At 42.7% G+C, this 24,888-nt stretch overlaps 2 protein-coding genes across 5 annotated transcripts in view; both read left to right on the top strand.

Moving 5' to 3' along the window:
• Positions 1–1,345: 1,345 nt before the first annotated feature.
• Ubox5 (U-box domain containing 5) overlaps positions 1,346–24,888 on the top strand; it is a 41,488-nt gene continuing 17,945 nt past the window's right edge. Inside the window, 1 exon segment of the mRNA NM_001033997.1 lies at positions 1,346–1,436. The gene's annotated coding sequence lies outside the window, so the exon portion shown is untranslated.
• On the top strand, positions 1,350–18,827 carry Fastkd5 (FAST kinase domains 5). Of its 4 annotated transcripts, none has more exon segments than NM_001399368.1 (3): positions 1,350–1,436; positions 2,536–2,682; positions 15,962–18,827. In NM_001399368.1, a coding segment is annotated over 1 exon segment (2,295 nt). In that variant the 5' UTR covers positions 1,350–1,436; positions 2,536–2,682; positions 15,962–16,121; the 3' UTR covers positions 18,417–18,827.

The raw sequence follows: 24,888 nt of genomic DNA, 5'->3' as shown, positions 1-24,888 counted from the left end.
CAGTTTCAGTGACAGACACTGTCTCAAAAAGTAAGGGGGACAGTGACTGAGGAGTCACCTGGCGTTGACCAATGGCCTCCATAAGCACAAGCCAAAAAAGTCCTAGAAGCAATAATTCTTCCTTTTCAGTTCTGTTGACTAGAGGTGGGCTATAAGCTCCTCCCAGTTCATGGGAGACTAGGAAACAGCATTTCGCAAAGAGAAACTCGACTGTCCTGGCTGTCTAGGAGCAATCAAAGTTTGTCTCCTGGGGGTGGGATTTTTCACTCTGGGTTTGTGAGCAGGTTGTAATCAGGTAAGAAGTCCTGAGTCAGTGTAAGCCACATTACTAATGGCTTGGGGGACATAAATATTCAAATGTTCACACCCAGGCAGACTGCCTTATATAGAACTCAGAAGCTGGGATGCTGGTCTCAAATCTCTTTGTCACAACCTCTTTCATAGCCTGTCTCCCCACCAGTTCCTTGGAGAGAATATGATGTCTCTCTCAGTTTTCCTTCACAGCTTTTCAAAAAGATGGCACTGACAAGTCTGAAGACTGAATAGACACCAACAGGCCCAGGACCAGGCACTTCTGCTACACAGGACTTGGTAGAATCTCTTTTGCCTTGACAGCCAAACCAGGCCAGTGTGAGGCCCTCCTATGAGAGGTAGAAGACCATCCTGACCTATGCAACTTCAGATCCAGCTCCATCTTCCTTCCTTCCCCCCTTTCTTGCTTTCTTTCTTTCTTTCTTTCTTTCCTTTCTTTCTTTCTTTCTTTCCTCTCTCTCTCTCTCTCTCTCTCTCTCTCTCTCTCTCTCTCTCTCTCTCTCTCTCTCTCTCTCTCTCTCTCTCTCTCTCTCTCTCTCTCTCTCTCTCAGACAAGGTCTCTTTATATAACCATGGTTGTCCTGGAACTATGTCAATCAGGCTGGCTTTGAATTTATAAAGATTCACCTGTCTCTGCCTCTTTAGTTCTGGGATTAAAGGTATGCATTGCCATGTCCGTCTCCTTGCATCCATTTTTCATCTATCCATTGCTAGATCCTCTTCTGAAAGCATTTTCACTATTAGGAATGCATCATTATCCTCTTTGTATAGATAACAAACTAGGCTTGAAAAGTTTGTGTGACTTCTCCAAAGTCATAAAACCTAGACGGCAATTAGAACATGCGCCAATTACTTCTGTTCATTACTTTCAAAGAGATCCATCCAGGATAATATTTTTCCTTCTACATGTACTAAGCTACCTCTCAAGATCAGAATCTAGAAAATGCTCATGAAAACGCTGACTGTAGTCTTTTGCGCCTCGGCGGCTCCAGTACCAACGCCAGCGGAAAGAGAGGGCCGCTGGCCGGAAGTAGGTTGTGGAGCGGTTGATGCGGGAGTCTGTATATTGACTTACCTGGTGCGGCCAGGGACTGGAGTTAGGGCGCTACCCTCGTGGGTTTCAGGTGAGTGGACGGCCGGAAAGGAGGTGGCTCGGCTTGCTGCCTTCACTCTGATCCCGCCAGGCCCGGGCCGCGCGCTCCGCCATCCTGGTTCTCCCGGGCCTGCTGCGTGCGCCAAGGCGGTGCTTCCCAGCCTGCTACCCTTGCGCCGACTCCAGAGCACCTCTCAGCACTTAGTACTACCTTGTCACACCGGATTACTGTGACTCTGGGCAAAAGTCTTCTTCGAACGTTGCTTTTGACCCCCTGTGAAGCGGAGGTCGTGTCTGTATGTATATCACAGGTCTGTTGTGATAACAGTCTATCCGGCCCCTCTTGACATTCTAGTGTGCTCGTGAAGCCATTGCAAAGTGACTTAGCGGGTCTTGGGCGGGGCCCAAGTCGATATTTTGACCAGCTTCTCGCCAGCACTTTAAGCAGCGTTTGGTTTAGGGCTTAGGACGGGTTGAGGTAATAGGACATACACCTTTTCTTCATTTTAAGCGGTTTCTGGTTGTACAAGCCCAACTCCAGCCAGTAGTGTTTCTCCATTCTCTTTCTCTCTCCAGAGATAGGGAAAGATTGCTCCTTTTCTGTTAAGATCGTGACATCTCTTTACGTTGACTCAGGAACTTTGGACAGGAGCCTTTGTACTACATACATTCATGAGTCTTCTCAGAGGCTTCACTGCTCACTCAGTGTAGGCATCTGGGCATTGCTTCATCCTGTGGAGCTCATATCTAGGTACTCAAACGTCAAAGTTAACTGATATTTTCTACTTATGTTTTCTGCACTTCGCCCACAGTTTGAGTACTCAGAACAGTGCCTGAGTAAGATTCTGAGGCTTATGCCCTCAGTTGCTTCACGCTAGCCCCAGGGGGATTTAGTCCTGCTTGGTAGACTAAAATAAAATCTGAAGGCTGCTGTTTGTTTCATATAGCTGAGAATTATGTGGAACTGATGTGCCTGTGTGTCCTCCTCATTTGTTGTTGGTTTTTTTGACCCCCTAACGAAGCCTTGGCGTTTATCGTGTAAAAAAGTCAATTTATTATTTTTTTCTTTGTTTTTATTGTATGTGTATGGGTGGTTTGCATTTATGCATGTCTACACCATTTGTATGCAGTGCTGGAGGAGGCCAGAAGAGGGCGCTGGATCTCCTGGGACTTGAATTAAAGTTGATTGTGAGCCATAGTGTGGGCATTGGGGATCAAGCCCCCATCCACTGGAAGAGCAGCCAGGACTCTTAAACATTGAGCAGTTTCTCCAGCCAGTAAGTTAACCTTTTCTCTCTTTGTTTTTTTTTTGTTTGTTTGTTTGTTTTGTTTGTTTTTTGTGTTTTGTTTTGTTTTGTTTTGAAGACAGGGTTTCTCTGTAGCTCTAGCTGTCCTGGAACTTGCCCTGTAGACCAGACTGGCCTTGAATTCACAGATATCCACCTGCCTCTGCCTCCCAAGTGCTAGGATTTAAAACTAGCTCTGCTACCACTGGTCTTTGTTTTAAAGATGTATTCACTTATTATGTATAAGTACACTGTAACTGTCTTCAGACACACCAGAAGAGGGCATCAGATCTCATTACAGATGGTTGTGAGCCACCATGTGGTTGCTGGGAATTGAACTCAGGACCTCTGGGAGAGCAGTCAGTGCTTTTAACCGCTGAGCCATCTCTCCAGCCCAGAATTTTTTTTTTAAGACTTATTTTATTTAATTTATGTGAGTACACTGTAACTGTCTTCAGACACACCAGAAGAGGGCATCGGATCCCATTACAGATGGTTGTGAGCCACCATGTGGTTGCTGGGGATTGAACTCAGGACCTCTGGAAGAGCAGTCAATGCTCTTAACCGCTGAGCCATCTCTCCAGCCCCATAAGACAACTTGCATATAAAAGAATTCTGTACAGCCACAGTAGTGCATTCACTAACCCCCCCACGCCCACCCCTACCACCAAAGACAGGGTGTCTCAGTGTACAGGCTATCCTGTACTCTAACTCACGGGCTCAGACTGCCAGAGTACTGGACTAAAGGCGTGTGAGACCTTCCCCAGCTGATGGTGCACATTTTTTTTTTTTAAAGATGTATTTATTTCATGTACATGAGGATACTTGCTGTTGTCTTCAGACACAGCAGAAGAGGACATTGGATCCCATTACAGATGGTTGTGAGCCACCATGTGGTTCCTGGGAATCAAACTCAGAACCTCTGGAAGAGCAGTCAGTGCTCTTAACCACTGAGCTATCTCTCCAATCCCGTGGTGCACATTTTTAATGCCAGCATTTAGGAGTTTGAGGCCAGACTGGGCTATGGTAAGACCCTGTACTCTCCCTATCCCTCTTTTTGGTTCTTTTTTTTTTTTTTTTTTTTTTTTTTCCGGAGCTGGGGACCGAACCCAGGGCCTTGCGCTTCCTAGGCAAGCGCTCTACCACTGAGCTAAATCCCCAACCCCTCTCCCTATCCCTCTTAGAAAGAGAATTCTGAAGTTTCTTACTTTAAAACCTTGAAAATTGACAAAAAAAAAAAAAAAAAAAAAAAAAAAAAAAAAGATAAACTCCAAGTGTTTGGTTGCCATGTGACTGGAACTATTGTGGAGAATTTTCTTTCATGATTATGTGGGTGTTTACATTTATTTCCACCTGCTTGCATTTTCTAAAGTGAAGGGTGGCATGGTGACATATGTCTACTCTTAGCACACAATTCAAGGCCTGCCTCTATGGCTAGTGTTAAGTTCTCCAACCCAGGACAGATGGCTAACTGAGGTGCCTGTTTAACTAACAGTGGTGACCATCACATGTTCCAGCTCTTCTCAGTATCACTACAGGCACAGACTCCCCTCCTACCCTAAGTCTCCACCTACAGGCTGTTTCCCTTCTTCTGGCTTCTCTGAATTCTATATAGCCTCAGCCATTTTGGCTACCAGCCCTTTTACCCTTTGGCCTCTTGGCCTCTGGCTATCCCCCCTTCCACATGACCCAGTTTAATCTGTTGGCCATGCTCATTCCAGACTCTTCCAGATGCCTCTGGCTGTTCTCTCCCTCATGCGTACAATAAAACTCCTCAACTATACCTAGGAACCATTACGTCCTCATTTTTTTTCATTCAGCTATGTAGTTTGAGGTCTTATCTTAAAAAAAAATAGAAGAGGAAGGGAAAGGGGAAAAGAAAGAGGGTTGGTTTGTGCTAGATATTATTTTGTTTTGGCTCAGTTCATGGGCACTCACTATTTTGACCTATACACTTCTACATGTATGCTTAACCGTCCTAGACTACTTTGGTGTGCTCTGCTCCTGTGCAGAAACAGAAGGGAAGAAACAGCCTAGTTAATGTTCTCATTGACAGGGCTCTTACTGTCACTTTCTAAGCCTTTATGGTTTTAAATTCTGGTAGACTCCTAGCAAGAGACTTTAGCCCCTAGAAAAAGTTAGAGGCTAAGGCTGTAGTAAGCCTAGCATGTATGAGCCCAGAATTTGATTATTAGCATTGCAAAAAAGAAAAAAAAGACAATATGAGATTCAGTAATTGATAATTTATATATATATTGAGTGTATTGTATACACGATTGATTAATAGTTATGGCTAACCTTTTCTGCCCTGTTCTAGTTTTTCTAACTTCTGAGCTAGATTTAAAATGGCCTTGTAGAGGCATGTATCTGGAAGATAGAAAGGTAAGATTTCTGGCTTCTGTGATAGCACATTCTTCAGGGTGGTTGAGCAGTTTTGGGAATGCCAACACTCTGAGACTGTACTGTGGTCTGGTAGGATCTGCAGAGGAGACAGAGAGTAGGCTGTATGTAGAGAATTTATACTAGGCAGGCAGTTTTGTACAGTGACATCAGATCATCCTTTAAGAAAGGAGTCTGGAGGCTGGAGAGATGGCTCAGCGGTTAAGAGCACTGACTGCTCTTCTAGAGGTCCTGAGTTCAATTCCCAGCAAACACATGGTAGCACACAACCATCTGTAATGAGATCTGATGCCCTCTTCTGGTGTGTCTGAAGACAGCTACAGTGTACTCATATATAATAAATAAATAAATAAATCTTAAAAATAAATAAGTAAATAAAAGTAAATACTTATTTTTTAAAAAAGAAAGAAAGGAGCCAGGAATTAATTGAACATCATAGTGTTCTCTTCCCAGCTTTCTTGTATGTGCTCTGGGAAACCTTGAGGAAAGAAGAGTTAACTATTTTCTCTATGTGGTAAACAAGTCTCCTTTGCAGTGGTCTTCCTCCCTACTGCCTTATTCCGCATCTTCTCTTCTTCCCTTGTCTTTCTGTCTGTCTGTCTCTTTCTTTCTCTTTTCTTTAAGACAGGGGATCTTACTGTGTAGCCCTGGCTAGCCAGGAGCTTCCTGTATAGACCTGAATGGACTTAAGCACACAGAGAAATCTGCCTCTGCTTTCTTAGTACTGGAATTAAAGATGTACAGCAAAAGGTTTGGCTTACCTCCCCTTCCATCCTCCCATCCAGAGACAGGATTTTTCTGTGTAGCCTTGGTTGTCCTAGAACTCACTCTGTAAAATAGAAAACAGGGGGGTTGGGGATTTAGCTCAGTGGTAGAGCGCTTGCCTAGCAAGCACAAGGCCCTGGGTTTGGTCCCCAGCTCCGGAAAAAAAAAAAAAAAATAGAAAACAGGCTGGCCTCAAACTCATGCCTGACTCTGCCTCCCAAGTGTTGGGGCTAAAGGTGTTTCTCACCATGCCTGGCTGGGTTTGATCTGCCTTGGTTTGTTTGTCTTATTTTGTTTTTGAGACTGGGTCACATATATTCTAGCCTGGCTTCAAACGTAGTATATAGTTAGGGATGGCCATGAACTCCGGCCTCCATCTCAAAAATGCTGGATTACAGGCATATACTACCACACCTCTAGCACATGTATTTTGTAATTTAATTTTTGTTTAAGTTATGCTTGTTTGTGATTTAAATAGTTCAATGATGCTTATAATGCTGTCAGTTTTCTTCACTTCTTCCTCCATTTTAGTTCCCCAAAGCATTTTGGATAGTCTGTTGTTTGGTATCTGTTGGTTTACTTCTTTTCCTTTGGGGTTTGATTTAGTGTTACAGCATTGTAGAGCTGCTGCTCTCCTGTAACATTTCTATTGGTTGGGCCGGTTGCTTGCTTTCATATGCTACTCAGGGCCTCTGTGTGGTAGGTAACAAGCAACTACTGAGTCACATCCCCGGGTCCTTTCTATTGTTTTTCTTTTTAGAGTTATCTTGTGCATGATGAGCATTGTGCCTAAATGAATGTATGTGCATTGCTCGCTCACCTGGTGCCTGTGTAGGTCAGAAGAAGGCATCCTTGGAACTGAGTGATAGATAGTTGTCGGCTACTTTGAAGGTGCTGGGAGTTGAACCCTGGTCCTCAGAAAGAGCAGCAAGTGCTCTTAACAACATTATTGTTTTGAGGCTGGGACTAAGTTGCCCAGGTAGAACTTTTTATCCCATGCCAGCTTCCCAAGTACCTTGGATTACAGGTATGAGCCCCCGTATAGCTAGTGTTGCTCACCCCTCTTTCTTCCCTCTCTTTGGTTTGGTTTTGAGACTCATTCCTGTTTCCTGGGCTGGTCTTCAACACCTCCCACCCCCTCCGCACGCCAGTTCTGTCTTTGTCTTTTATACATATACATACCTGTGTATGTTATGCATTCCACTGTGGATGACCAACCAGAGGACCGTCACCATATGACAGTACTTTCCTTCTAGATCTCTGGCCTCCAAAGCTGAAAAGTCAACTGTGCCACATCAATATGGTTTTCTCATAATTTTTTTTTTTTCGGAGCTGAGGACCGAACCCAGGGCCTTGCGCTTGCTAGGCAAGAGCTCTACCACTGAGCTAAATCCCCAACACTGTTTTCTCATAATTTTTAGTTGGTCATATTCAAGGTTTATTGTAATGAAATCGTGTAATCATTGTCCACATAGGAATAGGGAGTATTAATGAGCAGGGAATATAATTGTTTCTTTCTAGTATAACTTTTTGTCTTTATTTTATTTTTATTTATGTTTATGTATATGTGAGTGAGTGCTGTGTGTGAGTGTGCTTTCGAAGGCCAGGAAGGGCATTATTTTTTTTGGAGGTACAGTTACAGATGTTTCTGAGCTGAACTAACTCAGGTCCTTTGGAAAACCAGGAAGTTTTCTTAATGGTGGAGCCATCTATTCAGCCCCTCTCTGTCCCTTTCTTCTTTTTTAAGTTGGAAATGAGCTCTCGGTATATCCTGTGTTGGTGTCAAACTCATGACCTTCCTGCTTTAGTCTTGTAAGTGCTGGGAGTATAAGCACCACTACACCTGCAGTGTATACGTGTGCACCTGGAGTAGTTTTTGTTAATGTTATTATTGGCTTCTTTGCCTGTCCGTCCACCCCTAGATTGTTTATTAGAAGTTTGTCAGTTTTGTTATTTTAGAAAAAGTTTCTCGGCTTAGTTTAAGCTAGCTTTGGACATGGGTTGATCCTCCTGCCCCAGTCTCAAAAGCATTGAGGTTAGAGGTATATATAGATTAAATGCTACTTCAACTAATTTAAAACTGACTCACTTTCCCTCCTGAGACAGGGGTCTCGTTACATAGCACTGGCTAGTCTAGAATTTGCTGTGTAGACTAGGCTGACTTTAAATTTGCATTGATCTACCTGCCTCTCCATCACCAATACAGAGGCAGGTGTTACTTATGCCTAGTGTTTAAAACTTTTCATTTTTCTTTTTTAAAATTTAGATTTATTTTACTTTACATATATAAATGTTTTGCCTACATATGTGTATGTGTACCATGTGCATGCCTGGTATCCTCACTGTTCAGAAAACGGTATCATGCCCGGGAACTAGAGCTGTTAGTTATGTGGGTGGTGGGAAATGAACTAGGGTCCTTTACAAAAGCAAGTGTTCTTAGCCACTGAGCCATCTTTTCAGCCCCTAAAACTATTTTTTGTTATCCTGGAACTTACTCTGTAAACCAGCCTGGCCTTGAACTCAAAGATTGCCCCTGCCTCCCGAGTGCTGGCTTTAGAGGTGTATACCACCTTTACTCTTTCTTAGAGTGATTTTATTTCAATGTCTACACATTTTGCCTGCCTGTGTATCTGTGTACCATGTTACACAGATCTGAGAAGAGGACATTAGATCTCCGGAACTGGAATTACAGGTGGAAATCCACCATGGGGATGCTGGGAATCAACTCAGGTCTGCATCGCTGAGCTATCTCTCTCGTCCCTCAATTCCTAAAACTCTTAATTTTTCCATCTCATACATCTGCCAACTTTTAGGTCTTTGGTTGTGGTACTCTTTATTTTGATTGTAGAATATCCTGAAAATCCATTCTTTCATATAGATGTCAGTTCTTGAGCCTTCTCTTTATTCTTTTTAAAAGTAGGGTGAATTGACTGTAGAACACTAGAGTGTGGTAGGCAGGACATGCCCTTGAGCTGAGAAGTATGGTAGCTCCTGGCATCTGGAAAATGTGGAAGAAGTGGCTTCTTCAGCTCTTCTCTGGAGTCTGGACCTGACCTTCCTGAACCATGTGGCTGTCTCTCTGTCTACCAGTAGTGTGGCAGTCTTTGGAATCAGGCTCCACTCAGTACCATGTGAAAGATTTTTCTTTTTTCCCTTGTGAGAAATTTATCTGGCAAAGTCTCTTCCCTCATAACTGATACAGAACTAATAAACCTACCTTACAAAAGGACTGTTAGAATGAGACTTAACGCGGTGCACACCTTTAATTCCAGCACTAGGGAGACAGAGACAGGTGGATCTCTCCAAGTTTTAGATCTGTTAGGGCTACATAATGGGACCCTGTCTCAAAAAACTGAAGCAGGTGGGGGCTTAGGGTCCAGGTTGGTGCTTAGTAGTTCATTTAGGACTTTGAGCCTTGAATGGAGACTAACCAGAGGAGAGGAGGGAACAAGAAAGGGTAATGGTGGGGAAAAAGACAGATTGTATGTTGTCTCGTGTGTAGAATCTAGACTATACATAAAAGCAGAGGTAGTACTTGGGAGATAGCTCAGTGGGTTAAGTGCTTGACCTATAAGCCTGAGGGCCAAGTTTGTCTCCCCAGAACCTTCACAAAAAAACTGGATATGGTGTGTCATGTGCCTGTAGTTCTAGCAGTGGAGGCAGGGGGATCTCCAGGCTCATTGGCCAGTCTACCCATTTGTGACCTTCAGGTTCAGTGACAGATCCTGTCTCAAAGTGGTGAACCACAGAGGAGGACACTGGACTGACCTCTTGTCTCCACATGTGTACATCATACACAGTAGTAAAGCAGAAGGGAGGAGGAGGATAATGGAGATGTGTGAACCTGAGAAGTGTATGGTGATGTGCATGTACAAACATGGTAGAAATAAAACCCTTTATTTTGGGTCATTGAGGTGGCATAAAGGCACTTGTCACTAGTCCTGGGAACTTGAGTTCAGTCCTTAGGAACCATGTGAGGGAAGAACAAAACCAATCCCTGCATACTGTCTTCTGACCTTCACACGTGTTCTCTGACATGTATGACTCCACATTCATACACAGACACAAATACACTAAGTAAATTATTTTAAAAACCTATTGTTCACTAACACAAATTTTATTTTGTCTTTTTTTTTTCTTTTTTTTGGAGCTGAGGACCGAACCCAGGGCCTTGCGCTTGCTAGGCAAGTGCTCTACCACTGAGCCAAATCCCCAACCCCCACAAATTTTTAATTAGGAAAAGAAAAAGATAGCATCTTCCCTCTTAGAACTTAATCTGCGGATTTGTTTTCTTTTGAGGCAGGGTCTCAGGTAACTTCAGCCTTCCATTTATTTTCTGTTTGTGGGTGTTTTGTTTGCATGTATGTCTGCACACCATGTACCTACAGAGGCTAGAAGAGGGTATTGGCTCCCCCAGGACTAGGGTTATAGATGGTCATTAGCCACCATGTGGGTGAAGATTTGAACCTCAAATCTTCTGCAAGTGCAGCCAGTGTTCTTAACCAATGAACCATCTCTCCAGCACAGCTTTCTCTTTTAAAAGTCTCAGCATGAAGTCATAACCTGAGCTATATGGATATGTTTGCTCCAGCTCGTAGAGCGCCTTCTGCCTCTACCTCCTGAGTGCTGAGATTACAGTGTGTGTGCTGTGTCCAGCTATAAAGTTCATTTTCTTTACTTTCTCCTTCCTTCCTTTTTTTTTTTTTTAAAGACAAGTTCTTTTTATATAACTCTGGCTGTCCTAGAATTCTATGTAGACCAGGCTGGCCTCAAACTCACAGAGATCCATCTGTCTCTGCCATCCAAGTTCTGAGATTAGAGGTATGCACCAGGGTTGGAGAGATGGCTCAGTGGTTAAGAGCACTGATTGCTCTACCAGAGGCCCTGAGTTCAAATCCCAGCAACCACATGGTGGCTCACAACCATCTGTAATGAGATCTGATGCCCTCTTCTGGTGTGTCTGAAGACAGCTACGGATGGTGTACTTTTTTTTTTTTTTGGTTCTTTTTTTCAGAGCTGGGGACCGAACTCAGGGCCTTGTGCTTCCTAGGCAAGCGCTCTACCACTGAGCTAAATCCCCAACCCCTGGATGGTGTACTTATAATAAATAAATAAATCTTTAAAAAAAAAAAGGTATGCACCATCATGCCTGGTTTATAAAGGTAATTTTTAAGAAATGTTTTCTAGATTATTTCATGAGTATGAATGTTTTGCTTGAATGTATGTGTACTATATCCATGTCTAATGTCCACAAAAGCCAGAAGAGGGCATAGATTCCCTGGAACTAGAGTTACAGTTTGTTGTGAGCCACCATGTTTGTGTTAATAACTGAACCTGGGTCCCCAATAAGAGCAGCAAATGCTCCTAACCACTGAGATGTCTCTATCTCATTTAGAGATGATTTTTTAAAATTATTGCTTATAGGCTTAGGGATACAGCTCACTTGGTAAAGTACTTGTGTAGATGAAGAGGTTCTGGGTTCAGTCCCCAATACCTCATAAAACAGGAGTGGTAGCACATACCTGTAAGCTCTAGGAGTGGGAGGCAGGAGGCTCAGACAGTCAAGGCCACCTTTAACTACCAAGTGAATTTGATGCTAGCCTGGACTGCATCACCCATTCTCAAAATACACAAACAAACAAACAAGCAAAGCCACCTAAAATGACTATCTATAAACTAGATATGGCAGCACATCAGACATTAGAGGGTTGTCTTAATCAGGGTTCATATTCCTGCACAAACATCATGACCAAGAAGCAAGTTGGGGGGCGAAGATTTATTCAGTTTACACTTCCACATTGCTGTTCATCACCGAAGAAGTCAGGACTGGAATTCAAGCAGGTCAGGGAGCAGGAGCTGATGCAGAGGTCATGGAGGGATGTTACTTACTGGCTTGCTTCCCCTGGCTTGCTCTCTTATAGAACCCACACAGGGCTGGGTCCTCCACACTTGATCAATAGTTGAGAAAATGCCTTACAGCTCGGTCTCATGGAGGCATTTCCTCACCCGAGGTTCCTTTCTCAGTGATGACTTTAGCTTGTGTCAAGTTGACACACAAAACCAGCTGGTACAGGGGTAGAGATAGGAAGATCATGAGCTCAAGACCAGTGTGGATTTTATGAAACTGTCCGGAAAAAAAAAACAAATACAGACAAACAAAAATGACTACAGAGGTAATTTAAAAGTAAACAGAGGATTTGTTGTTAATTAATTCAGTCTTTCATATTGACAGTTTTTTTTAAATATTTATTTATTATATGTAAGTACACTATAACTATCTTCAGACACACCAGAAGAGGGCATCAGATCTCTTTACAGATGGTTGTGAGCCACCATGTGGTTGCTGGGAATTGAACTCAGAACCTCTGGAAGAGCAGTCGGGGTTCTTAACCACTGAGCCATCTCCCCAGCCCTCATATTGACAGTTTTAATCACAACTTACTAGTGGTCTGTAGCATGGGACTGTGTACTTTTTCTACAAAGAGCTAAATAAATACTTTTCAGGCATATCATTTCTAAAATTGTTCCTCAGTTCTTGTGTTGGGAAAGCCAACACAGATATTAGATATGTCCAGATAAAATGTACTTACAAAAACCAGGTACAAGGCTCAATTTGGGGCCCAGGATGTAGCGTATGACCACCTAAACAGTTGAAGCTGGGCAGGTAAAACACCAGGTGTAGCACCAGGCATGATGGTCACCTTTTTATCCCAGCATTAGGGAGGTAGAGGCAGATGGATCTCTATGAGTTCGTGCAAAGTTCAGCCTAGTCTACCTAGTGAGTGCCAGGGCCACATAGTGAGATACTGTCTCAAAAAAAGAACCTAGTGTATAAAGATTTCCTGTGGAATTGGAACATACTTTCCTATAACCCAGAGAAAGAAGCTTGGTAAATAGAACAAAGCCTTTGGCCTGCCATACAGCCATGGCTCTTTGTGGATTCTGGAAAAAGGAGGCCAAAAGGTGAGTTAGAAAAACACTTCAGGGGGTTGGGGATTTAGCTTAGTGGTAGAGCGCTTGCCTAGGAAGCGCAAGGCCCTGGGTTCGGTCCCCAAGCTCCGAAAAAAAGAACCAAAAAAAAAAAAAAAAAAAAAGAAAAACACTTCAGGGGCTGGAGAGATGGCTCAGTGGTTAAGAGTACTGACTGCTCTTCCAGAGGTCCTGAGTTCAAATCCCACCAACCACATGGTGGCTCACAACCATCTGTAATGGGATCTGATGCCTTTTTTTCATATTAAATAAATAAATCTCAAAAAAAATAGACCTTTCAGAAAATTACTCATGGATATTTTGCAGCAACAACCTTCTATGGTTCTATGGTCCATTGATTGGCCACTCATATCTTCTTGGGGTTTGCAAGTAAATACTGGGAGGAAAAAGAATGAGCAATGAAGAAAAAAATGTGGTCTGGAAAGATGTCTGTGGTTAAGAGCACTTGTTACTCTTACAGAGAACACAGTTCAGTTCCCAGCACCAGGTGTTGGCTAACATAAGACTCCAGTTCCAGAGGATCCAACACCTTGGCTCCATGGTACTGCATACATGTGGTGCCTAGACATACAAGTAGGCAAAACACCCATGTAACATGAAATGAAGAAGTAATTTTTTGCTGTTGTTCTGTTTTGTTCATTTTTGAAACAAGGCCTCACTGTAGACCAGGCTGCTGATAAACTCAGAGATGTCTCTGCCTCCGGTTCCTGGGTGATGGGATTCAAGTCATGTGCATCACGCTTGGTAGGAAAATAAATAAATCTTTTTTTTTTCTTTTTTCTTTTTTTTTTTTTTTTTTCCGGGGCTGGGGACCGAACCCAGGGCCTTGCGCTCGCTAGGCAAGCGCTCTACCGCTGAGCTAAATCCCCAACCCCTAAATCTTTTTTTAAAAAGAGGAGGAGGAATATGGGAGAGCCATTTTCATGGGTTGCTCATTCTTTTACATGGGAGGAAAATGGAAATTGTACTGCTTCCAGTCAAGTAAGGACGTAATTAAGTCCCTGACTCTGGCATCATCTCCATTCTGCCTCCTCCAGGAGAGATGTGCTGCTCCCTGGGCTTGCTGGCAGGACAGTCATGTGAGCTGGTGTTGCTTGTCTATTGAAGGACAGGTTTGAGTAGGCTTTTTTTCTTCCTGTGCATCAGCAGTAAACCAGCTTCTGAGCTTTGCTTCCCACTCACCACTGAGTGTGCATCCCAGCTCCTGATGGCCTGCACTAGTGATTCAAACTCTGTTATTAGCATCTTGAAGCTGGGTGTGGTGGCACCCACCTGTAATCCGAGCATTTTTTTAAGTAGATGGAGGCAAGAATGTCATGAATATGAGGCCAGCCTAAGCTACACAATAAGACCACTCAGAAAACAGAGCAGCCTAAAAAGGACGGTTAGCCTTTTTCTAAGAGCATTAGCATTGAAAATGACAGGATTCTATAATTAAGTTTGCACAGTAACTCAGAGGGTTACTGCGGTTATAATTAGTTAAAGCTTACACCCATTTTAAAGGACACTAAGGGTCAGGAGAGATGGCTCAGCCTTCTGAATAGCTGATATTATAGTCCTCCTTCACACCAGCATTAAACCACGCTTCTCAAAACAGCACCTGGATTTTAATTTCTTCTGTGCTTTTATTTTTATGTCTGCTAAAATGAAAGTTTTTATTATTTACATTTGTTGGGCATTCTTAATTTCTGATTCGCCTACTGTAGAGAGTCATTTCAGAGTTAGAAATCTGCTTTAGTTCTGTCATTCACACTTCTACTCCTGTATAATCCTTTCTGAACCTCCCATGTTTTCATTTTAAAACCTAACCTAAGCCAAGTGTGATGATGTGTATCTTTCACCTCAGCCCTTGGAAGACAGAGACAAGAAGATCTCTGTGGGTTTGAGGCCAGCCTGATCTACAGAATAAGTTCTGTAGAGGCCAGCTAATGCTACACAGTGAGACCCTGTTTCAAAGAAAAAAAAAATGGACCTAAGAGAATAGAATGAGCAAATGCCTGTTATGAGCTAGAGAGACAGCTCAGTGGTTAAGAGCACTAGCTGCCTTTCCGGGGGACCTGGGTTCAATTCTTACTGCCCACTGGTTTATAACTGTAGTTCCATTGGATCTGTTGCCCTTTTCTGGTGTGCAAAACACTCATACACATTAGATAAACAAACAAACTTAAATAAACTCATATATACACAAATATATAAATAAATAGAAAAAAAGCCTTAAAATATATATTTCTTGCGCTTTCAGAGAACCTGAACTTAGTTTCTAGCACCCAAGTCCTGTGGCTTGCAACTGCTTGTAACTCCAGCTCAGGGGGTCCAACCCCCTCTTCTGACCTCCTCAGACACCAATCACACAAGTGGTAGACACATACATGCAGACAGAACATCTATACACATCAAATAAAAATAAACAAAATTGGGGCTGGAGAGATGGCTCAGTGATTAAGAGCCTGGGCTGCTCTTCCAGAGGTCCTGAGTTCAATTCCCAGCACCCACATCATGGTGGCTGACAACCATTTGTAATGGGATCTGATGCCCTCTTCTGGTGTGACAGAGACAGTGTACTCGCATACATGAAATAAGTAAATCTTAAAAAAAAAAATAAAATTGAAAAAGCAAATCCTACTTTTTCCTTTATACTGTTAGCGTGGCAACTTTTATTAATTGCTTGTATTCTCCAGGTACTATTATGTGTTGATTGTAAAGAAATGAGTTGCCCACTTTTTACCCTCAGCTTTCTTTTGGAAATCTGTCCTTCCCTCCAAGGAAGTGAATTTATATCAAACAGCAGTCTAGAAATCACCTAATCGTGTCTTGGGTGTTTGCAATGCATGCAGAGTTTCTCCTTCACACTTAATGGCTTGTGCTCTGGGCTTTCACTAACACTGAACATACATGCATGGATAGTAGTATAGTTTGCATCTTTCTCTTTTTTTTCTTATGTCTTTTGAGACAGGGCTTCACAAGATAGTCTTGGCATAGATCCTGTTGCCTCAACCTCATAAGTACTGGATTTAAAGGGTGTGTGCCACCACACCTGGCTGTACCTAATTCTTATAATGTGTACATTTTGTGTTATAGGTAGAAGCCACTCATTTTTCATCTACCCTTTTTTCAGTATCTGGCACCAATACTGGCCCATCATTTGTGGCCCATGGCTCTTGTGGTATGCCGAAGAGTTACAGGCAGTTTCTGTGGAACATCTCTAATGAAGCACCATATAAACAAGAACGTGTGACTTTTCTCTGACTGCCAAAAAGATCAGCACAGACTCCAGAATGTCAGCCACTCTCAAGCTATTAAAACTTTTAAAATACAAAGCATCTTGTAATCCTTCTGCTTACCATGCAGCCCAAAGCATGGCATATTGGCCTATGGAAAACATCGCACAGCATGGGGGACAGAATCTCCCTAAACATAATAGCTCCTGCCATCTTGCCAGAAAAGTTAAGAACATTGGTGATACCACCCTGTCTCAGAGAGCCTTCACAACCAGCAGTGCCCACCTGGGTTTGGAATTCAACAAAGTTTCTGCGCTCAAGGCCAGTGCATTGCATCCAGACTCACCCAGTGCCAGAAGAGGCGAAGAGGATGTAGAGGTCTTTGATTCCTTCGAAGGAACCCGAGTTTTCTTAAAGCTAAGGCCAGAGTACCAGCTTCACAGCTATAACAGAAGTGAGACTCGCCAACCCTTATCTGCCTCAGAAGGTGAACTAATTTTGCACAAAGTCACATTTTATGAAGATAAACTCCAGCCAGAAGTCATAACTAATTATTTTTGTAAGCTCAGCTCTTTGCCAGCAGAACAGAGTTCCGTTTTGCTGTGCAGTAACAGCTTTGCTTTGCTCTGTCATCAGAGTGTGAGAAACATACAGCTCTTTAACACCTCAGACCTGGTCAGTATTCTGAAAGCCTTTGTCGACCTAAGAATCCCCTTCTCCGCCTCGATGCTAGATGTGTATGAAACCAGGTTTTGCCATCAGGTATGGGGGATGAACCTGGATCAGCTTCTCCTCGTGGCTGATCTTTGGCGGAACTTAGGCCGCAGAGTGCCTCGATTTTTAAAAATTTTTTTTAGCTACCTTAATTTGCACTGGAGAGAGCTATCTTTGTCTCAGCTAATTCACTTAATTTATATTATAGGTGAAAATCGTCAAGTACCACAGGACCTGATGCAAAAACTAGAATCACTGATCCTTAAGTATATAGATTCAGTCAATTTAGAGGAAGTTGGTACCATCTGTTTGGGTTTTTTTAAATCAAGTACTAGCCTCTCTGAATTTGTCATGCGGAAAATTGGAGATCTAGCTTGTGCTAATATGCAGGATGTGCGTAGCCACACCTTAGTTCATATTCTTAAAATGTTCCGCTTCACTCACGTAGATCATGTAAATTTCATGAGGCAGTTTGGAGAAATTGCTCCTCAGAGAATTCCTTCCTTGGGGGTTCAGGGTGTTATGCACCTTACCCTTGCCTGCTCAGCCTTACGTATCCTGGATGAAAGAGTAATGAATGCAGTAGCTGCCTCTTTGCCTCCAAGGGTAGCACACTGTCGAAGTAAAGATGTTGCCAAAATTCTGTGGTCGTTTGGAACTCTGAATTATAAGCCACCGAACACAGAAGAATTTTATTCCAGTCTGATAAATGAAATCCACAGAAAGATGCCTGAATTCAACCAGTACCCAGAGCACCTTCTCACCTGCCTGATTGGCTTGGCATTTTCTGAGTACTTTCCAGCTGAATTCATAAATGTTGCTCTGAGCCCAGGGTTTGTCAAGTTAGCTCAAATGAGAAGTAAGTTTGAACTCACTAAGGAACTGTTTACTCTTGATGGTACAGTTGCCATTGAATGTCCAGATTACAAGGGCAACCGCCTTAATTCTCACCTTCAGCAAGAAGCATCTGCAAATCTGTGGAGTTTAGCAAACAAGGACATGAGATCAAAGCCTGAATTCCTAGAAACTCTCTACTTACTTGAGACCATGTTGGGTGGCCCACAGTACATCAAGCACCATATGATTTTACCTCATACTCGATCTTCTGACTTAGAGGTTCAGCTTGATGCTAACATGAAGCCATTACCATTTAATAGTGAAGCAACACCAACTGAAGATGTAGCCCAATTACGACTTAAGCAAGTGGGAGTCAGCCTTACAGATGATTTGATGAATCAGTTGCTAAAGGGAAAAGCCAAGAGGTATTTCCAGGGGGAAACTGAGTTAGAGACTGGCCAGCTATCCATCGAGTTAAGAAAGAAGACAACTGTACCCTTGGTGGACTCTGATTGCAATGGAGCAGATAGATTGGGGGATACGGGAATAGCTGGCTTGTGCCCTCTCACCCACATGCAGACCCCACTAGTAAAGCTAGCTATCCAGTTTACAAACAAGAACCAATACTGCTATGGTTCCAGGGATCTTCTTGGATTGCACAATATGAAGAGAAGGCAGCTGGTTCAAATTGGGTACCGTGTGGTAGAATTACCCCACTGGGAATGGCTTCCATTACTGAAAAGAACTCGCTTAGAGAAGCTAGCATACCTCCATGAGAAAGTGTTCACCTCTGCTCTCTGAAGGGCACTCATGGGCATTTATGCTCATAAAAGGAACAGGTGCATACCCTATATCTGTAGGTTAAGGATCCTTAACCAGAAAATCAAAGTCAAATGTCCTAAAATCTGGAACTGAGTACTGATCTCAGATCAGGGACATTCAAGTGGTAGTCTATGCAGATACCCTGGACTTCAAATCTCAAACACCTCTAGTCTCAAGTATTTGATACAGGGATGCTCAAGCTGTCTTTCAAGTAATTCTAAAAGCCAGAGTGCAGGTGGGTAATAAAACCATCTGTTGAGTAGCCATGGGTGTACTCTTCTGTTGCAGAGCCAGTAGCAATTGTATGTTACTGCAGGTTGTGTTATATACTCTAGTTGTATGTTTTGCTCAGAATAAATAAGCTTCTTCAAAATGAGGTTGATCCACAAAGTCTTAGTGCATTTTTTTTTCTGTATCTGTTAGCCTTGGCCTCGTTACAGTTATTTTGAGGTGGTGTTTTGTTTTTTAAATAACTGTTAATGTGTGTGCTGGGAACTAAACTTGGGTTTTCTGCAAGAGTAGCAAGCACTCTTAACCGCTGAGCTCATCATCAGCGTCATCATAAAACTAGACCCAGAAGAATAGTCTAGTGTTGTGCTACAAGCCTTTAATCTCAGCACTCAGGAGGTTAAGATAGGTGGATCTCTATCAGATGGAGGCCAGCTTGGTTTAGATAGTGAATTCCAGCCTAGTTAGGGCTACATAGTAAGGCCCTGTTCCCCCCCCCCCAAAAAAAAATCGAATACATCAATAAAAAGCCAAAGTTAGTTAATGAATTAAAAACCCAAACAAGGGGCTGGAGAGATGGCTCAGTGGTTAAGAGCACTGACTGCTCTTCTCAAGGTCCTGAGTTCAAATCCCAGCAACCACACGGTGGCTCACAACCATCTGTAATGGGATCTGATGCCCTCTATATAATAAATAAATAAATCTTTAAAAAAAAACAAAAAAAAAAAACCCAAACAAACTAAACAGCCTTAGACATGGTATAGAATTACTAAGCCCCTTTGTTAGAGGGCTGGAGAGACAACTCAGCTTGCACTGCTCTTCCAGAGGACCAGGAGTTCAGGTCTCAGTATCCCTCTGTCGTTCCAGCTCTGGAGGAGCCAGCGCCATCTTCTGGCCTCTGTAGGAACCTGCACTCTTTCACACACGGTTTGAAAGTCCTGGTTGGGGCAACTGGTTGCCAAATATGACAAGTAGCTCAGATGAGAAGGAGATGTGTTCGCTCTTAAGCTTCGCAGTCCAGTGAGTTTGTGATGTGCCTGATTCGAGTTTGGTTGTTAAAGCCAACCACATAGGGAGATTATGTGCATGTAAGTAACAAATCACTGGTAAACACTTGGTGTTAGAATTTATTCTACAAGGAATACCTCTCATCATCATTCTGTTCTCTCTCTCTCTCTCTCTCTTTTTTTTTTCTTTTTTTCGGAGCTGGGGACCAAACCCAGGGCCTTGCGCTCGCTAGGCAAGCGCTCTACCACTGAGCTAAATCCCCAACCCCCAGAATTTTCTTTTAAAGATCACTTCTGTGTTGAACTTTTTCTGATCATGCCAACTCAAACTACTCCTTTGGTCTTTGATCATGATCTGTCAAAACCTGTCATTGTGTTTAATTCCTCTCTGGTTTTAGTTGTAATGTGGATTCTTTAGGATTTTCTGTATATTAGCTCAGATATCTGTACATAGAACTTTTAGTTTCCCTTCAACTTTGGCTTTCTTTATTTCTCTTTCCTAATCAGCTCTGGCAAGAATTCTAGTAAAGTATGATGAGAAGTGATGAAAGTCAGCATCCTTGTCTTCTGATCTTATGGGGGATACTGTGGCCTTGTGCCATTGAGTGTGATGCCAGCTGTGGGTCTTCATATACACTTTACCATTGAGGGAGTTTCTTTTTGCTCCTAGTTCATTAAATACTCAATAACTATTCTGTTGTTCTTGTTTTTGAGACAGGATCTCTCTAGGTAGCCCTGGTTATCTTGGAATTCTTTATGTAGACCAGGCTGGCCTTGGTTACAGATACCTTCCTTCTGCTGTCTCCTGAGTACTGTAATTAAAAGGCCAGTGCCATAACACTTAGCCAAATAGGACAGTCTTTTTTTTTTTTAATTTATTTATTTTATATATATGATGGATATACTGTAGCTGAAGAGGCATTAGATCCCATTACAGATGGTTGTGAGCCACCATGTGGTTACTGGGATTTGAACTCAGGACCTCTGGAAGAGCAGTCAGTGCTCTGAACCACTGAGCCATCTCTCCAGCCCAGGACAGTCTTATATCCGAAAAAACAATTCATTGTTTAGCTTAAGCAGTTTAAGTAAGCTCTAGTTGGTAAATCTGGCAGCCAATAGATAGTATCTTGGGCTTTAGGGCCACAGAAGAGATCCAAATGAGTTTGTGTTGAGTTAGGTTCAGTAGTTAGAGATTTAAGTTGGAATTCCAGGAGAAACTGAAAAGCAGGTAGAAGAAGGCTCTGAAGAAAAGGGACAAGGTCAGGATCCCACACACTTTCAGACAGCATTACTAAGCACTGGGTACATCTTAGTCATCTTGAAGGAAAAAACCATTCACTCTTTTTTTACTAGAGCAAAAGCAAGGCTAAGGATGTGAGTCAGTTACAGTGTGACTGCCTCACATGTATGAGGTGCTGGGTTTGATCCACAGCACTGCAGATGAAACTGTTCACATGTGCCTTGTACAGTGCCTCAGACACTGAACCTGTGACTTCCTGCACACAGCATCATGTTACCGGCATCTTGGACCCACACGTGTGTTTAATCCTCTTGTGTCAGTGACCACACATGGAAATCGCTGGGAGAGCTGTCTTTCGTTTTAACTAGCTCTGAAAAATGCTGCGAGGCACATTTTTTCTTGGATGGACAGGTGACTCTATTTAGAGATTATAAGAAGTACTATGTGTTTTAAAAGCTGAAGTATCCAATTCCTAAAATTGCTCACTGCATTGCTGTTCCTCCCCTCTTTAAAGTTAAATGCTTTTCCAGTATTTGACAGGTAATCCCCACCTCCCCAGTAGCCTGTTTGAACCTACTCTTTAGAATGTATGTATCTTCCAGAATTACTTTCCATTATGTTCTTGTGAAACTCAGAGTCAGATTGTGTAACTCAGCTATGACAACTTCTTGATATGCCCCAAATGGGTGCTGATGCCCAGAGTGTCATGGTCACCCTATTCTCTTCCAAAGTAGCTCTCTGTACCTCCCCACCTCTACATTTCGAATCTCAACAACAAAATGTCAGCTTGGTTGCTTCAAGCTCTGGAGCACACAGCCAGCTACCTTTTAGAAAAGATAATTCCTCCCATTTGCCTAGGACTTTGTCCACTTTAGTATTCAAAGTCTTGTGTTCTGGGAAGTCCCTCAATCTTGGGTAGACTAGAACCTAGTAGATAATTCCTCTTGATTCTTCCTAAGCTTGAGCACAGAAGAAAAAAATGTATCCCTCCCCAGAGTGTGGCTGTGGGTGCTAATCCTTGCTTATGCCTCTGAGCCTTGAGGAATCCGGGCAGTTACCTCAACTTTAAACACAAAAAAGGAAAAAAAAATCCCCAACATGACTGTCCAGTGTAGTCAATTTTTTTTTTTTTTGTTCTTTTTTTTCGGAGCTGGGGACCGAACCCAGGGCCTTGCGCTTCCTAGGCAAGCGCTCTACCACTGAGCTAAATCCCCAACCCCCAGTGTAGTCAATTTTAACGTCTGCTTGCCCACCATAACTTTCTAGACTGCATGTGCATTCCTAGATGGAGGGGTTTTGTTACTGTGGTGCTGGGCATCTAACCCAAGGTCTATAGATTTGAGGCAGATGTTCAACACTTTTCTCCAATCCCTAACTTTTTTGAGGCAGCCTAGCTGTGCTAGCCATTCTGGCCTTGAACTCTAAAGTACCCTGCTTCAGCTTCCCAAGTTGTCCTTGAACCTCCACACCTGTATTGGTGTGTTGTGTGACTGCCTATAAGTATTTTAAAGTCGGTAACAGCCATAGTAGAGGATACTGTAGTAGTAGCAATCTGTAGGTGCAATTAGGAGGGTTGCCTTGTGTTCCAGGCCACCCTCAGCTACATAGTTCTAGGCCAGTCTGAGCTGCAGAATAAGACCCTGTCTGGGGGGTGGGGGGGAAGCAAAATAATAAAACCAACCAATTTAGAAGCTTTGAGGTTTTTTCAGTGTACTCAGTAACACATGGGACACAGTTCATTTTCCTTGTTTCTCTTTTGAATAATATTCCTCTGTCAAAAAAATCAAGAGGGAGAAAAATTCAAAGGGAAACCTGAAAATCGAGGCTTTCTCTCTGAGTAGTTGTACCCTAGTGTGCATCTTTGCTGTCTTCAAGCCCCTTCTGTAGAACAGTGTGAGAACTCTTCAGCCAGAAGAAGAAGGGGCCCTTTGAAGGGTGAATTGCTTCTAAGTGGTTCAGAATTGCCTTTGTCATCTAGGAAGTTAATGGACAACCTCATTAATGTCATTTTTCTCTGTTATAAGCCTTCAATGACTTACCTATGACCAGTAGCTTTCAAACTTTTTTTTGAGATAGGCCATCACAGACAGGTTGTCTAGGCTGGCTTTGAACAATTATAGCCAGGGCTGATTTTGAAGTACTGGTATTCCTGTCTTCGCCTCTTGAGTACTGGAATTACAGGCGTGCATCACCACTGCAGGTTTATGTAGGGAAAGGGATCACAGAGCCTTGTAAGTGATAGGCTACCCACTTTACAACTGAGTTACACTCCCAGTGCTTTGTGTATCTGTGTCTACATGTGCACATGTAGATGGATGCACTTTAGGTGTATGTGAAGGCTAGAAGGTCGAGGATGTTTTCTTCAGTCACTCGCTTTTATTTTTAAGACAGTATCTCTCACTGAACCTGGAGCTCACCAGTTGATGAGACTAGCTGGCTAGCATGTCCCAAGACCTCCTGTATCTGCTTTCTCAGCACAAGGCTGTGTTACAGGTGCACATAGCTACGCACCTTTTATGTGTGTACTAAAGAGCTGGACTCACTTTAGCAACTAAGCAACTTCTCAGCCCATTGTTCATACCACAGCCCTTAGGAAGCAATCACTTTCATATACAAACAATGGATAGATAGGTGGATGGGTGGGTGGATGGGAGGGTGGGGAGTGGGTAGATGGATGGATGAGTTATGTGGTTTTAAATTTTTTTAATTTCATTTATTACTATACTGTATATAGTGTGTATATGTGATATGTATGTGTGAGTTTAGAGTGCACCTACAACAGTGCACATGTAGAGGTCAGAGAACAACTCTTGGGAGTCAGTTCTTTCCTCCCTCTTTCCATTCCATAAATCAAACTCAGTTTATAAGATTTGCATAGCAAATACTTTTACCCACTGGGACACCTCACCTGCCTTGTGTATTTGTTGGCTTGAAACAGTCTTACATATCCATAAGACCTCAAACTCAGGTTGGGGATTTAGCTTAGCGGTAGAGCGCTTGCCTAGCAAGCGCAAGGCCCTGGGTTCGGTCCCTAGCTCCGAAAAAAAAGAAAAAAAAAAAAAAAGACCTCAAACTCTTTGTGCAGACAAATAGGATCTTTGACTCTTGAAACTCCTGTCTGTCTCTCCAATGCTAGGATTATAGGTATGTACCACCTGTTCAGTTTATGCCAGTTGCTAGTAATCAAACCCAGGGCTTCATACATGTGAAGCAAGCACTTTACCAACTGAACTACATTCCCTAACTCAAGTCTGTATATTTACACACATGTACACACACATAACCATATCTGAAACAAGTTTCACAAAACACTGTTTACCCTTGTATGTGGTACATTCTGGTGTTTCATTTTTAAACTAATTAAAAAGAAACACTGATGTGGTGGCCTGCATTTGTAATCCTAGCACTGAAGAGGCTGAAGAAGGAGGAGGCCATAAAATTGAGGCTATAGAGGCCTGGGCTGTAGAGGGAGACCTTGTTTAAATTAGTACAGCACACTGACTCTGACTCAGTGAGTGTTGTTCTTGGTTCTTGTTTTGTTTTTTGGTTTTATTTTTAAGAATGATTTATGCATGTATGTTGCATCATATATGTATGTGAATCACATGTGTGTCTGGTGCTTGTAAAGGTCAGAAGGTGTTGGATCCCCTGGAACTGGAATTAAGAATGGTTGTGTGTGTGCTAAGAATCAAACCCAGGTTCTTTGCAAAAGCAATAAATTCTCTAAACTGCTGAGCCAGTGTTCTAGCCCCTTTAAAGATTTTTTTATTTTTATGTGTATGAGTGTTTAGTGCACATGTGTGAATATGGACCACGTGTATGACTGGTGTCTGGGACATTGGATACCATGGAACTGAAATTACATAAGGTTTTGAGTCACTTAATATGGATGCTGGGAATCAAATCACCATGCTCTAAAAGAAAGAATCAGTGTTCTTAACCACTGAGCCATCATCTCTCTAGCCACCCCACCACC

Source organism: Rattus norvegicus, chromosome 3 (genome assembly GCF_021556685.1).
Source record: "Rattus norvegicus strain SHRSP/BbbUtx chromosome 3, alternate assembly SHRSP_T2T, whole genome shotgun sequence".
In the NCBI taxonomy this organism is placed as follows: Eukaryota; Metazoa; Chordata; class Mammalia; order Rodentia; family Muridae; genus Rattus; species Rattus norvegicus.
Note: the sequence above shows the minus strand (reverse complement) of the source record. Positions and strands in the feature narration are given on the sequence as shown.